Source organism: Lepisosteus platostomus, chromosome 12 (genome assembly GCF_059453375.1).
Source record: "Lepisosteus platostomus isolate fLepPlt1 chromosome 12, fLepPlt1.hap1, whole genome shotgun sequence".
NCBI classification, from domain to species: domain Eukaryota; kingdom Metazoa; phylum Chordata; class Actinopteri; order Semionotiformes; family Lepisosteidae; genus Lepisosteus; species Lepisosteus platostomus.
In genome coordinates this window covers 20808601-20822500 of record NC_142622.1, presented here as the reverse complement: position 1 = coordinate 20822500, position 13900 = coordinate 20808601, and the positions used below count along the sequence as shown (strand labels likewise).

Genomic DNA, 13900 nt, shown 5'->3' with positions numbered 1-13900 from the left:
TCATGTTTGACAATTTCTTTGGGGAAAAAAAACTAAAGGCAATGTTTCAAGAAACTTTTCTGGTTATGTCCTTGGAATTTTACTTCTGCTTGAAATAGATTTCTATCTTTGGTACAGAGAAGAACGTGTTTCCATAAGGTTCTGTTAAGTTTATTGCTCTTCTTCAAACCATCTTTTGTGTTATTACAAGCCATTGCCATCGATTCCCAAGAGCAATAACTCCAATTCTGATTGTACATTTCCTTGAATAGTTATTATAAAAGGATTTAGCTATTCTCTCAGGACAACAAATACTAACAGTCTTCCTTTTCCAATTGGCTGATGGCAGAAATCAGTAATTACAGGTAACTATCCGTCTTGTTTCTCATATCTAACAGCTCAGCAATTCACAAATGTACATACAGTATATTATTTGGTTACCTTGTGGTGAAGGTAGAGAGGGGTGTGGTACTATTAACACTTTTTCAAATCCCTGAGTTAGTATTGATTGTGCACAAAAAGGCACCAGGGCAATTCTCTTTAAGGAGTTTCAGTGTGGTTAGACTGCATTTTGTGACTTGCTAGTTCAGTCTAATAGGATCCCATATTGGTAAATGTTTAAAAATATCATATTCACTTTCACATTGTTTCTCTTCAACCTTTGAAATATATATTGAAATATTATGTTTCTAACAATAAGGTAAGGGCGATTGAGTAGAAACACAAACCTGAAGCTGCTGAATTTGTCAGCATTCTTAAATATTCAATGTAAGCAGATTATGTTTAGATCAAGACATTGTGTAATTTATTAATTCATAGCAATAACAAATTGTACACCAATTGCAATTCAGTAAATTAAAGTTAATAAAAAATCCTGGTCCTACTAGTACTTTATTTTGTTTGAATGGATTAGCTAACAAAGACTTAAAATGACTTAGGTTCTTAAGCAGCTACTTCTGTAAAATATGTAAAAATATATATTTAATAAGGAATTACATGAATTTTCAGAAAGAGGTATCCCATACCTCTTGAAAACTGTAAGGTTTGTTTTTCTATTATTAAGAATGTTAATAAAAATAACAATGGGGACTTCACAAGAGGCACTGTACTGTATATTGTGAATAGCAATAGCAGACCTGGCAAATGCTGGTAACTTCAATGGTTTTCAGGCTGTAAAAGCTACAAAACCACTACCCACACCTCTTAAAGTTGTTCAGAAATTTACTGAATAATTCAATGCCTCTGTGGGAAGTGTGGTTCTGCCCCTACCATTAATATGATAGTGTTTCATGGGTAAATCTAACTTCAAGGTCATGCAGGGCCATGCCCCAGACACATACTATAACAGTTCTTCTACACTGGAAAGATGTTTGATTAATTTGAAGGCTGGGTGCCTAGATGGGCGATAGGGGGAAGGGTGTACAGTACTGTAAGTACAGGTGGCCGTGAGAGAAATGTTATCGCTCCGGGGTATGTTGCAGTCTTCTGGGGTAACCGTGGGCTGAAAGCAGCCGTGAATGCAGGTGTGACACTACACATCTAAAAACAAACATTATCCATCCATTTTCTAACAGCTTCTTTAAATTCAGGGTCATGGGTGACCTGGAGCCTATCCCAGCAAGCAATGGGTGAAAAGCAGGATACACTCCTTGGATGGAATGCCAGTCCATTGCAGGGCAGACACACAAGCACATACATTTAAACCAGGGCCAGTTTTCCTAGAAGCCAATTAACCTATCAGTATGTTTTTGGACTATGGGAAGAAACCAGAACTCCTGGAGGAAACCCATGCAAAAATGGGGAGAACATAAAAACTCCACAAAATAGCACCCCAGATCTAATGGGGTGGGGTCTGGAGTCTATTGAACCAGGGATCCCAGAACTTCCAGACAGCAATGCTAACTACTTCACCGCTATGCTGCTTGAATTTCCCAATCATCTTAGCTTAAATATTTATTCTCTGAAATCTATTTTCTATTTAAAAATGTATTTGTAGTCCTCCTATCTCATCGAGCAAGAATTCTGTTCACAATATTGTTTTTCTGTCAGTTCTATTATCAGAACTTGATTTGCAACTTTCATGGTGTACTGAAGTGTTTTTAGTTCCATTTTTATAGTACTTTATTTTATTATTTGACAGGGACACATTCAATAATAACATAGGAGCTATCTTCTTGACACTAGATGCATTTCATATTCAATTTATCTTGTAGGCTAATTTCCATCCACAGTCCCTGGATATGATAGGTGACACCTATAAAACATTTCCATATTATTTCTCCTACTATATCTACAGCTACTACATTGCAGGATTTATATATAGTCTTACAGAAGTGTAGCATGGTACACAGTGATTAGCATTGCTGTCTTGCAGTGCTGGGGTCCTAGGTTTCAATTTTGGACCTGTGGTGCTAAATATGAGGAATTTCTGCAGTATGCCCTCTGTGTGTGTCCTGCAAAGGACTGGTGTCCCTCCTCTGTGTATCCTGTTTTGCACCCATTGCTTGCCAATATAGGATCCAGCTCCCTGTAATGGATAGTGGGGTTAAAAGATGTATAGATAATATTACAAATAATGAATCGATATATTAATTATTATAATTGCATATCATTATAATATATAATTGAAATATACCTAAATAATTTATATAATCCATTCTCTTCTATGTACACATACAAATAAGCTCATATTAACATCTCTTAAAATACTGAGGATACTACCATTTAAAACAAAATAATCTATTATACAAATATAAAAGATCCAGATCTTTTACAATGCAATAACGGCACAATTGTAATTTCTGTTTAATTCAGACTAAATTAACTGATTACAGTTCTGCTTCAGTTTAAACCAAATTTAAATGTTTGTTGCCAAAAGATGTAATATAATTTTAGACTTTAAATTCTGGAGGAAGTGATTTTCAAAATTGACCACCTTTCACTGTTTGTTCAAATGATATTCTAAATGCACTGTTCAATCCGCATTTTCTTCTAAACCTGTCTTATATAAAAGTATGTTCCAATAATTCCTTAGTATGTGGAAACGTGAGGTTTTAAATGGGAATTTCATATAATGAAATTTGTCATAGCTATCAAAACCACTGGTATTTTCTTGAAATATTGTAGTGATGGTACCTCATAGATTTCTTTTGCTGAGACCTTTTGATTTTAAAAGGTATTGGACTTGAGAAGGCATCTGTTTCAAAGACTGATTCACTTGCTTGTGACTATGATGTACTGTACTACAATAGAAACAGAAAATGTGGAAGAATCTCAGTATACAAAAAATAGTTTATCAACACTACTTGTTAAATTTTCCTTAAGAGTTGAATGAGGATGGCTTTATTTGTGTAGAAACAGTGCCAGTCTCAGGAATTCATCATTCAAATCCAAACCATAGACTACAGTAAATTATGAAATGTTCCTGTTATGTTCTATTATTTAACATCATTACGTCTCAAACACACTTCATCACACCTTGCTTCTCTTCTCCAGGATTCCCTAGACATCTAGTTGTAGAAACATTTTTTGAACTCCCTGAAATATTCATCACACTCTTGCAAACATTCTCAAAATAACCTGTTATCCAACTCTGTAACAGACACTCTTCTAACTTTAACACCTTATTATATTCATTTGTTAACATTTACCATACTGTACATCCCACGCACCTGCTGATCAGCAACTCTTACAGATCATCTCTCCAAGGGGGTCTTCTGAGTGTCAAGAATAGAGCCAGAGTCACATCTGATTGTGAGTGTGTGTGGAATCACCCAAAATAAAATGTACATGATTTTTTACATACAGTACAATTTGTATTGATTACATGTTAAAAAATACACATTACTTGACCCTAAATTTAAAATAACAACTTTGACTTTGCTGTCTCTTTTATAGGACACTACAGTATATATATATATTTTATATCCTTTGGAATCTTAAACATAATGACTGTGTTCAAGGCAGGGAACACACAAGATCACTTTTTTCAGAACCAAAACTGTCAACCTTATACAGTAGATTTAAAACAGTTTGGACTCTCATGTATTTTTTCAGCATGTTTCTGATATACAGGAGATATAAAAAGTTTAGGGAACAGTAAGTTGGAACATCACATTGCTGAGATTCATTTAAAATGAGTTTCTGACTACTTCTGGTCTTTAAAGATCCTATTACACTGTTGTCCTTTCTAAATTACCAATCCAACCTCTCTAAATGTCACCTTAATTCAATTAGTGAATTAATTTCTCACTTTTCCACCCGATCTGCTATGCAGTGGAAGAATGGCCTCTGTGCTTCACCGCTGCAAGTCCCCTTCAATATGTGAAGCATTTTGGGATACTTTGAGATGAAAAGCCTTGCAGTATATAAATGTAATTACATGCTCTCTATTTGTCAGTAGCTTTGCCAGAGTATCCTTTTTAAAGGAAATGCTCAGAATCCCAACTCTTTTGCTGGTTCTTTACCTCACACTCACATCACCACCAAGTGTCTGGGGATCGGGTTCTGTCAGAATCATTTTCCTTCACCAGACTGCAGGAGGAGGGAGTCCAGATAGCAACATCAGAGAAACAGAACAGAGAACATGAATATTTTATTATAAATTCCTCTTGCAACATTTTGAAAGAGAAACTGTCAGGCTCATTTATATCCTCATTTTAATGATCGCACCTGTTTCCCGTAAGGTATGTGTAGAACCTTCCACACCATATTAACATGTCTGTTTTGATCAATGGGTGATTCAGGAGGAGATCATTCTTGTCTCTGCTTAAATCAAAGGAGAATACACTGTTTAATAAGATAACCTGATTACTTGATGCACCCTAAAAGAGTATGTTTGATAGTGTAGTTTTGCTGAAAAAAAATAATAAATTACTTTATTTTCCTTCTCTTTATTGACAGTAGACATTTGGGAATTTGTTAGTCTTTAGACTTTTTTATCTTACTTCAATGTAACTTTTTGTAAAATGTTTGATTTTTGTTAAAAGTTTATCAATCATAAAAAATGTCTCAATTTCTAATAGCATTGTTTATATAAACCATTAGTTTGTTGAGTAAAACCAAACTAAGACCATTAGATTTTTTCCACTCCAACTGTAGCTGAGTGGCTCATCTGGCAGACCTAGACATTTCTGCCTACATTACAAGTTCTAATTTTTGTTTGCTATATCTGATGCAGAACATGTCATTTACTGTAAAGTTCAAGTGATTAAGGAAATGCAAAGCACTGAAATAAATCTAGGGATGAGTGATGGAATGGAATAAACATTTGTTGCAAATTTCTTCTGTTTGTGTATCTGTCAGTAACCTTCATTTTTTATTCGGTATATCACATCAAGGAAACATTAAAACATACAAGTCTGGAAGACACAATACTGTAGGTAAATATTGCCAGTGTATACTGTACATGTATTGTTTGTTTGAGGTGAAACCATCTGTTACTGGGAATAACCAGTTAAGTCCACAAATGCTCTGTTGTATGGCTGTTTTGCAGTGCTAAAAAACAACTGCTGATTTAGAATTTGCACCCACATTTACAGTTACACATGTACCTCCAAAAATGTTTTAAAATAATATTGACATTTCAACCGACAGACTGATCTTGAGAAAGTCCTTGTGAAGGAACTGACATAATTTAAAACAAAAAGAGAAACATGAGGTGGACTTTTTTATTTAGACTGTACCAGAATTGAAACTTTGGACACCAGACACCATTGCTGAGTGTGTGGAAATGCATTTTTGCATTTATCTGAGCCTTTAAAAATCACCCCCATACAGAACTACAGTATATGTGTACTTGATAAACAATGACTGGATCTGTGTAATATTTATAAACCTGCATATATCACATGTGTTGTGATAAACATATGCAAAAAAAAACAAGCTCCTAATTACAGCTCATTATAGTAGTTCAATGAGTATAAAATTTAGGATTTAAGACTGCCTGAATTAATTTCTATAGGCTTGAATATTGTTTCAGGCTCAATTTTACCTAAAACAATTTCTAGATGTGTACTGTCTTAATGATATCTACAGTATTAGTCTTGTTTGTGTATGGTACTGTATATGTAGAATATTTTTGCAGCACTAAGTACACCAGAGTAAATTCCAACTATATAAAGTATATTTGATATACTATAGGTGCTACTGACTCAATTAGAATCCTCACCATCCACACAATTCTTATAATGTCTCTTTGTCTTAAATACATTTTCCACTTCTGTATTCTCATCAGTTTTGAGAATACATGTCAGTATTATCACACTGAGGGGTCCCTCAGTACATGGGTTGTGGATAGATCTGCGCTCACACTGTTCATCTTGGCATGACAATTACAAGAACAGGTATAGTGTCAGGGAACCAATAGGTAGAATAGGAGGATCCTTGTGTGTAACTGTGAATCCCACAGAAGCAAAGGGACAATCCAAAAGACGAGATACAGAGGCTTGGTCGATATGGGAGGCAAAGGGTCCGATAACGAGAGATATCCGAAAGACAATCCAAAAGACAAAAGTGTGGTCAAAAGGCGGGAGCAAAGAGTTAGTAATGGGAGATCAGTCAAAAGGCTTGGAAACACGCACTGGAGAATACTACAAGAGGCTTCTCAGTAGTGAGCAAAGGTTGGTGTGAGAGGGAACCTTAAATACTGAAAAGGAAAGGGATGTGGTAGGATATTTGGTTTGGGAGTGAGAATTTGTGGAATCTGGTGCATGTGGGAATGTGATGGGTTCAATTAGGAAACAGTGGGTTTGGGAATGCAACGGTGTTTGCAAGGGAGAGTGTAGGATGTGACAGGAATGGAACGGCGTTTGCAAGGGAGAGGGTGGGGTGTGACATATAGTTAGCTCTGCACTGGCATTTACATTCCTATCTCCTGGTCTGTCTGACATTTCTGTCTAAGATTGTCATTAAAAGTAAGATCAGGTTGAATCATTCTGTTAAAAGATGTTGTATTAGTAATGGCAAGAGGTCACAGTCACAGTGTTTCTTCGCTCTAAATTATATGATGCTAAAGAAGACTTATATGCTAATAGCGTTGTGTCAAACATAGGCACCAACTTTTCCCATTGTATTTTTCTGCCCCTGCCCCTTGCACCTTTAAATAATTTACTGTACTCCCTTCCAATTATCTTCAGATAACTTTACAGGAGAAGACGTTACAGGAGGACTCCATACTTGCCTGAGGAGGTACATTTCAGCTGAGAAACTACAGTCCCTTTGACTGTTGTAGGCATCCTCTCATGCGGCACCAATAAATGTAGGGGTTTTTGCATTTACTGGGACAATTATTAATGTAGCAGTAAGTCACAAAATGATTATTTGATGGCTATTAGAATCAACCTTGCGGGTTGATTAAACTCAAACAACGCACACACACGGGTACTAATACACGAGAATACATTTATTACTACATAAAATGTGTGTATAAACATAACAGATCTTATCGTGAGGGTTAGCAGAATACAAAAGGTATATATTCAGTCACAAAGAGTTACAAATACCAAGAGGGACATACATTCAGTATATCATTCATTTAGACCGTTTCATAAATGAACTTGGATTACAACTTCTACACTAGGTACTCAAAAGCAAGTACATCACTCATAGGAATTAAATTGATATCAACTGGTGTTGAGGTAACAATTGAATTCTCAAGCTGTAATGCAGAACGTTGAATACTCATCCAATCTCCAGCGGGCACAGAGAAGCAGTGGCAAGCTTGTTGCTGTGTCCAATTGGTGCTCTCTGGCTCTGTGCCAGGCAGTGCTGTTGTGGCTTGCGACGTGGTGGGAGAGATTCCTGCTGCGATGCTCTAGTAGTAGGCTCTCTGAAGACCGGCTAGTTAGTGCTGGCTTTTCTAGCAGAGTTTGTGCACAGGAGAAAAGTGACTGCGGATCCAAGCAGGTCACACTCTTTTAGACAGGAAGAAGACCGGTTCATTCCTGATGAAGTGCTAGTTCTGAATACTGATATTCAGCTGTCCACAGTTCTGACCATAGTTCACTTGTTGATCAGGTGAGCTTTCACTATGGGTTCACGAGGCTTGCTGCTGGGCTAACCTTGGGTGAATCCTTTGGTTACACGCTGGCAACCTCCGTTCTCAACTCTTAGAACAAAGGAAAGTCCTGCACTAGGACACACTGGCCGTTCGTGGTGGTCCGAGCTGAGTCAGAGAATTTCCTGGAGGCGCTGAGTAGAGAATGTCCAGGAGGCGCTCTGAGGAACTCTGTGCTGCTTGTTTTACCTGAAGGAACTACGGTCATTCATTGGTTGAAAGTTTCGTGGGCATCCAAGACCCACGTGGGGTTATCCTTCCCTACATGTTCCTGATTGGCTGATCTAGGTGGAGGATGAGTAACCATGCACTCTGACCTTGGGGTTAAATCTGTCATTACAATTCTAAAATGCTGGACCCCATTAACTTCCTTACATTCTGTTTGTACTGTTCCATTTTATAAAATGCAAAGCATCTTAATGGGTCATTACTCTTCTAATTTTTTCTTTTTTTCCTTCAGCACCTGTTTCTTCATTTTACTGGTGCAGCACTGTTTTTAATGTAGTAGTTAACAGTTCTCTTAAGTAACTTTTGTAAACAACTTGGGATGAGACTCTCCTAGACAGTAAGGTGCCAGAGATGACCATTTATTAGGGTTGCTGGAGAATCTCAACATTGGGAGTTGTTCCTTATCTGGACAATCTATCGGCTAGAAAAACACCTTAATTGTGAACCAAATGGAATGGCCTCTCTGTATCAAGCACCACTGAGATGAAGGAGAGAGGGACTTGCAAGGGAGCAGCAAACTTAATTCCTGTATTTTAATAAGCCTTGCCGCTACACTGTAAAGATTATTTTTTTAAAATATAAAAATGTTGTATTATACTGCATGTGTAGCTCTAAAAGCAACAAACATTAAAGAAAACATTTTACAGTGTTCCATCCTAAATTAGGAAAAACATTCTATGTAAGCCTTTTAATATGCACCTAAAAAGGCCAATGTTTAAAAAGAGTCAGAGAACCATAGAAGATTCTGATTAAAATAAAGGAATGGATACTCTAGATGTACTAACATATTGGGGACTCTTTGATTATTAAAGAAGATCAAAGGAGGGAACACATTTTAAATATGTCTAAGGGATACTTCAAAATAAAGATCTCTATATCCACAAAGGGCTGAAGAATGTGTTCGTTTTACTAGGTGTATTTGGAAATGCATGCTTTTCAAAAGAGAAGATGAATCACACTTTATGCACATATTTAAGCTATTTTTATTCAGAACTGGTTTTGCGATTGTTTTCTATAAACTCAGTGCATATGTGCTCAAAATAGTTTTTGTTTCTTTTTTTCTTTAATATGTAAATTAATAAAAGAATTGTAAGATTAATTATACTTGTATGTTAAAGAAATTCAATGCTAAAATTTAAGATATTCTACAAGAAAGATTACATTTTACATTATGAAATGAAAATGTTCTACCAACTTTCTTGTGCACTTGGGCACTTGAATGCATTTGTTTTTTTTATTGCCATAACTGTATTTAATAAAGTCCACATCCAATGGATGTAATTTTTACAAATCTTGAAATAAAATACAAATAGTGAAAAAAAGAATCACATTATAAAAGGCAAAAAGCACAATCTACATTCAAAAATGAAAACCAGAAGAACTAGAGACAGATGCCTTTATCTATCCAGCCCATTTTTCACAACTGCAGTAACATTTTATGTTTAACCAGGTATAACAGATGAGAACAAAATATCATTCGCACTTTCAAATTCAATACGATAACAAACAAATGCTCAAGGTGTTTAAAAGCAAAATAACTCAATGTGTTCATGAAATAAATTATGTTGCAGAATATTACAAATTATACTGCCTCTTTCAGAGCTGTATGGAAACTAATCTGTTTTATGAAATGACCCAGTTTATATATGTTAAGCTGCTGATCTTCAAGTGTGTGCAGAAGTTGAATTATTTCCTCGGATAGAGAAACATTATTCAACAAGGTTGTTTGGGCATTTTTTGTTTTTAATTTTTCTTACATTATTCCAAGTTCTAAAAATGACAAGATCCCAAGACATACAATATTGTACATAAAAATTATCTTGGTATGAACATTCTATATCATAGTAGAATGTGTCCAATAAAAGTCATTATACTGGTTACTGACAAGTGACTAATAGTTTAAAAGTTTCATGGTGATGGTCATGAGTCCCTGGTGCTGGTTTACGTAACATACAGTGCCTTGCGAAAGTATTCGGCCCCCTTGAACTTTTCAACCTTTTGCCACATTTCAGGCTTCAAACATAAAGATATAAATTTTTTATTTTATGTGAAGAATCACCAACAAGTGGGACACAATTGTGAAGAGGAACGAAATCTATTGGATTTTTGAAACTTTTTTAACTAATAAAAAAATGAAAAGTGGGGCGTGCAAAATTATTCGGCCCCCTTGCGTTAATACTTTGTAGAGCCACCTTTTGCTGCGATTACAGCTGCAAGTCGCTTGGGGTATGTATCAGTTTTGCACATCGAGAGACTGAAATTCTTGCCCATTCTTCCTTGCAAAACAGCTCGAGCTCAGTGAGGTTGGATGGAGAGCGTTTGTGAACAGCAGTTTTCAGCTCTTTCCACAGATTCTCGATTGGATTCAGGTCTGGACTTTGACTTGGCCATTCAAACACCTGGATACGTTTATTTGTGAACCATTCCTTTGTAGATTTTGCTGTATGTTTGGGATCATTGTCTTGTTGGAAGATAAATCTCCGTCCCAGTTTCAGGTCTTTTGCAGACTCCAACAGGTTTTCATCCAGAATGGTCCTGTATTTGGCTGCATCCATCTTCCCCTCAATTTTAACCATCTTCCCTGTCCCTGCTGAAGAAAAGCAGGCCCAAACCATGATGCTGCCACCACCATGTTTGACAGTGGGGATGGTGTGTTGAGGGTGATGAGCTGTGTTGCTTTTACGCCAAACATATCGTTTTGCATTGTGGCCAAAAAGTTCGATTTTGGTTTCATCTGACCAGAGCACCTTCTTCCACATGTTTGGGGTGTCTCCCAGGTGGCTTGTGGCAAACTTTGGACGAGACTTTTTATGGATATCTTTGAGAAATGGCTTTCTTCTTGCCACTCTTCCATAAAGGCCAGATTTGTGCAGTGTAAGACTGATTGTTGTCCTATGGACAGACTCTCCCACCTCAGCTGTAGTTCTCTGCAGTTCATCCAGAGTGATCATGGGCCTCTTGGCTGCATCTCTGATCAGTCTTCTCCTTGTCTGAGCTGAAAGTTTAGAGGGACGGCCAGGTCTTGGTAGATTTGCAGTGGTCTGATACTCCTTCCATTTCAAGATGATCGCTTGCACAGTGCTCCTTGGGATGTTTGAAGCTTGGGAAATCTTTTTGTATCCAAATCCGGCTTTAAACTTCTCCACAACAGTATTACGGACCTGCCTGGTGTGTTCCTTGGTCTTCATGATGCTCTCTGCGCTTTCAACAGAACCTTGAGACTATCACAGAGCAGGTGCATTTATACAGAGACTTGATTACACACAGGTGGATTCTATTTATCACCATCAGTCATTTAGGACAACATTGGATCATTCAGAGATCCTCGCTGAACTTCTGGAGTGAGTTTGCTGCACTGAAAGTAAAGGGGCCGAATAATTTTGCACGCCCCACTTTTCATTTTTTTATTAGTTAAAAAAGTTCCAAAAATCCAATAGGTTTCGTTCCACTTCACAATTGTGTCCCACTTGTTGGTGATTCTTCACATAAAATAAAAAATTTATATCTTTATGTTTGAAGCCTGAAATGTGGCAAAAGGTTGAAAAGTTCAAGGGGGCCGAATACTTTCGCAAGGCACTGTAATCTTCTCTCAGAGACTACCTGTAGTGAAGGTGTCTTGGATTTGATTTCATGACATTAAGAATGAAATATCAAGTAAAACGGGAAGGCTGGTTTAATATTCATATAAAAAGTGATGGTTACGAACTCATAAAAACACGTTTGACCTATATAAATCATTACAGAGAGATAGGCAGGTGCTTTTGTCATCTCTAAGACTTTATACATCTCCCAAAGTATGGTCAAAAAACCTATACAGAGCACCTTCTGCTCCAAAAATCTTTGAAACAAGCTTATTTGTTTAATCCACTTAAGAGATGTCTACAAGCTGATAGCTACAAGCCGAGACTTTCATAGTACCATATGTTCTTCAGAAAATCTACCATATGTCAATGTACTGTAAATGCAAGAAGTCTGCATACTGTGCTATGAGTTACAGTAATACAGGCAAGAGCAGATTCAGAAACTCCAATACTTTGGCAATTTACAAGAAAACTAACAGGAGTAGACATTTACAAAGAATAATGTAGTAGACTTCAAACTAAAAGTCAATGGCAATCTTTTTAATGTATCTAAAAATATGTATGTGAAATTTTTACACAAAAATGTTTGCTTTATGTTGTACAGATATGTTCTTCCAACACTTTACCCTAGTTCTGATATTTAGATATATACACATTTTACTATAAAAATAAAATGTCTGATTTCAAGGAACTCCACTGAACAGACATTCTAAGTAAAAGTGTTTAACAAAATGACTGGAAAGGTCTATAGTATATTTCCCTTTGGCACTGCTTTGAAGAAAATGGTATTATTGTTTCACACTCAGTCCAATCTGGTATGGACGTAAGAGATAACATTTAAGCACACAAACCTGTATCCTGGAAAAGCCTGTTTTTTTGTTAGGCAGCATACTTTAAAAGACCATAGAAGATGATGCTAAGAAATGAGCTTCTCCTAGACTAATGCTAATTTGCAAAAACACAATTGAAAGAGAGGCAGAGAGAGATTCAGTAATGCATCAATCAAAAGTTTAAGATGAATAGGTTTTGTTAAGGGAGAGATAGTTTATAAAGATTGTTTATAATTAAACTACATTATAAAGATTATTACAATGTTTCAATGAAATATTTGAAGTTGATTTCCAACAATGTGGCGTTGACAGAATACCCTGGGTTTCTTTAACATTTTTGTCCATTCTTCTACTTCAAGACTACATGCACCTTAAATAGATTTCTTAATGTTATTCACATTGAATGCATTATATATTTCTATTAGTATTTTAGATTTTTTTTCAGTTTGTGAGCTGTCAGAATGTCAGCTGTTTTTTTTTGTAGTTATGTTTCCATCAGTATGCTTAATGCAAATACATATGGACACAAACTATAAAACAACCACTTTTTAGTTTAAATATTACTAGCTATTTGTTTTACTATGTTTGGGTGTGCATGAAAATAATGCAACTTTTCCACAATTGAAATATTTTTCTTACAATTATTCTGGGAAGGTTCTGGAAGGCTTTGCGAAACATGACAACTGAAGATGTGGGTCTGGGGTCCCTCTCTGAATTCTGAAATGGATTTCTGTGAGTTCTCTTTATAATTGTGCATTAAATGCTTTTTTTCTTGGATAAGACCTGTTGTACTATAATTACTCAGACTTTGTATTACTTTGAATTTTGAATTTTACATTTTGAATCTCTTGGTTCAAGTGATGGGTTCAGTACCAGGTTAGTGAACCTCAGGCTTTTGCTTAAATGGGAACCATCAGTGGTCATGGCCCCCAAGGTTTAACATCAGTGCAAGAACAGCTGTTCTGTAATGACAGTGCACAGAAACAGCTGGACTTCCCCCAAGGTAAACCACCCAGCTGTTTCCTTTACAGTCTGCAAAGCCAAAGTCATACTGAATACTTAGTGTATAATGCAACAGGAGTCAGAGAGTTCTTCCACTACAATGTTCGGTGCAGTGCTGGGCTATGTCTGCTGCATTTAACATCATTAAAGGTTGCTGCAATCTTATCTATTGGGAAATACATTCAGAAATCTCTCACAGCTTCATGTTCCCCTTGGAAGTGTAA

The 13900-nt window shown here is 36.4% G+C and overlaps 1 protein-coding gene across 2 annotated transcripts in view; it reads left to right on the top strand.

Moving 5' to 3' along the window:
* tsnare1 (T-SNARE Domain Containing 1) overlaps window positions 1–13424 on the top strand; it is a 244146-nt gene extending 230722 nt beyond the window's left edge. For both annotated transcript variants that reach the window (XM_088601358.1, XM_088601356.1), the window contains one exon: window positions 13329–13424. In XM_088601358.1, the coding sequence (XP_088457484.1) occupies window positions 13329–13361 (33 nt within the window). In that variant the 3' untranslated portion in view covers window positions 13362–13424. The remainder of the gene's footprint in view (window positions 1–13328) is intronic.
* Window positions 13425–13900: the final 476 nt, after the last annotated feature.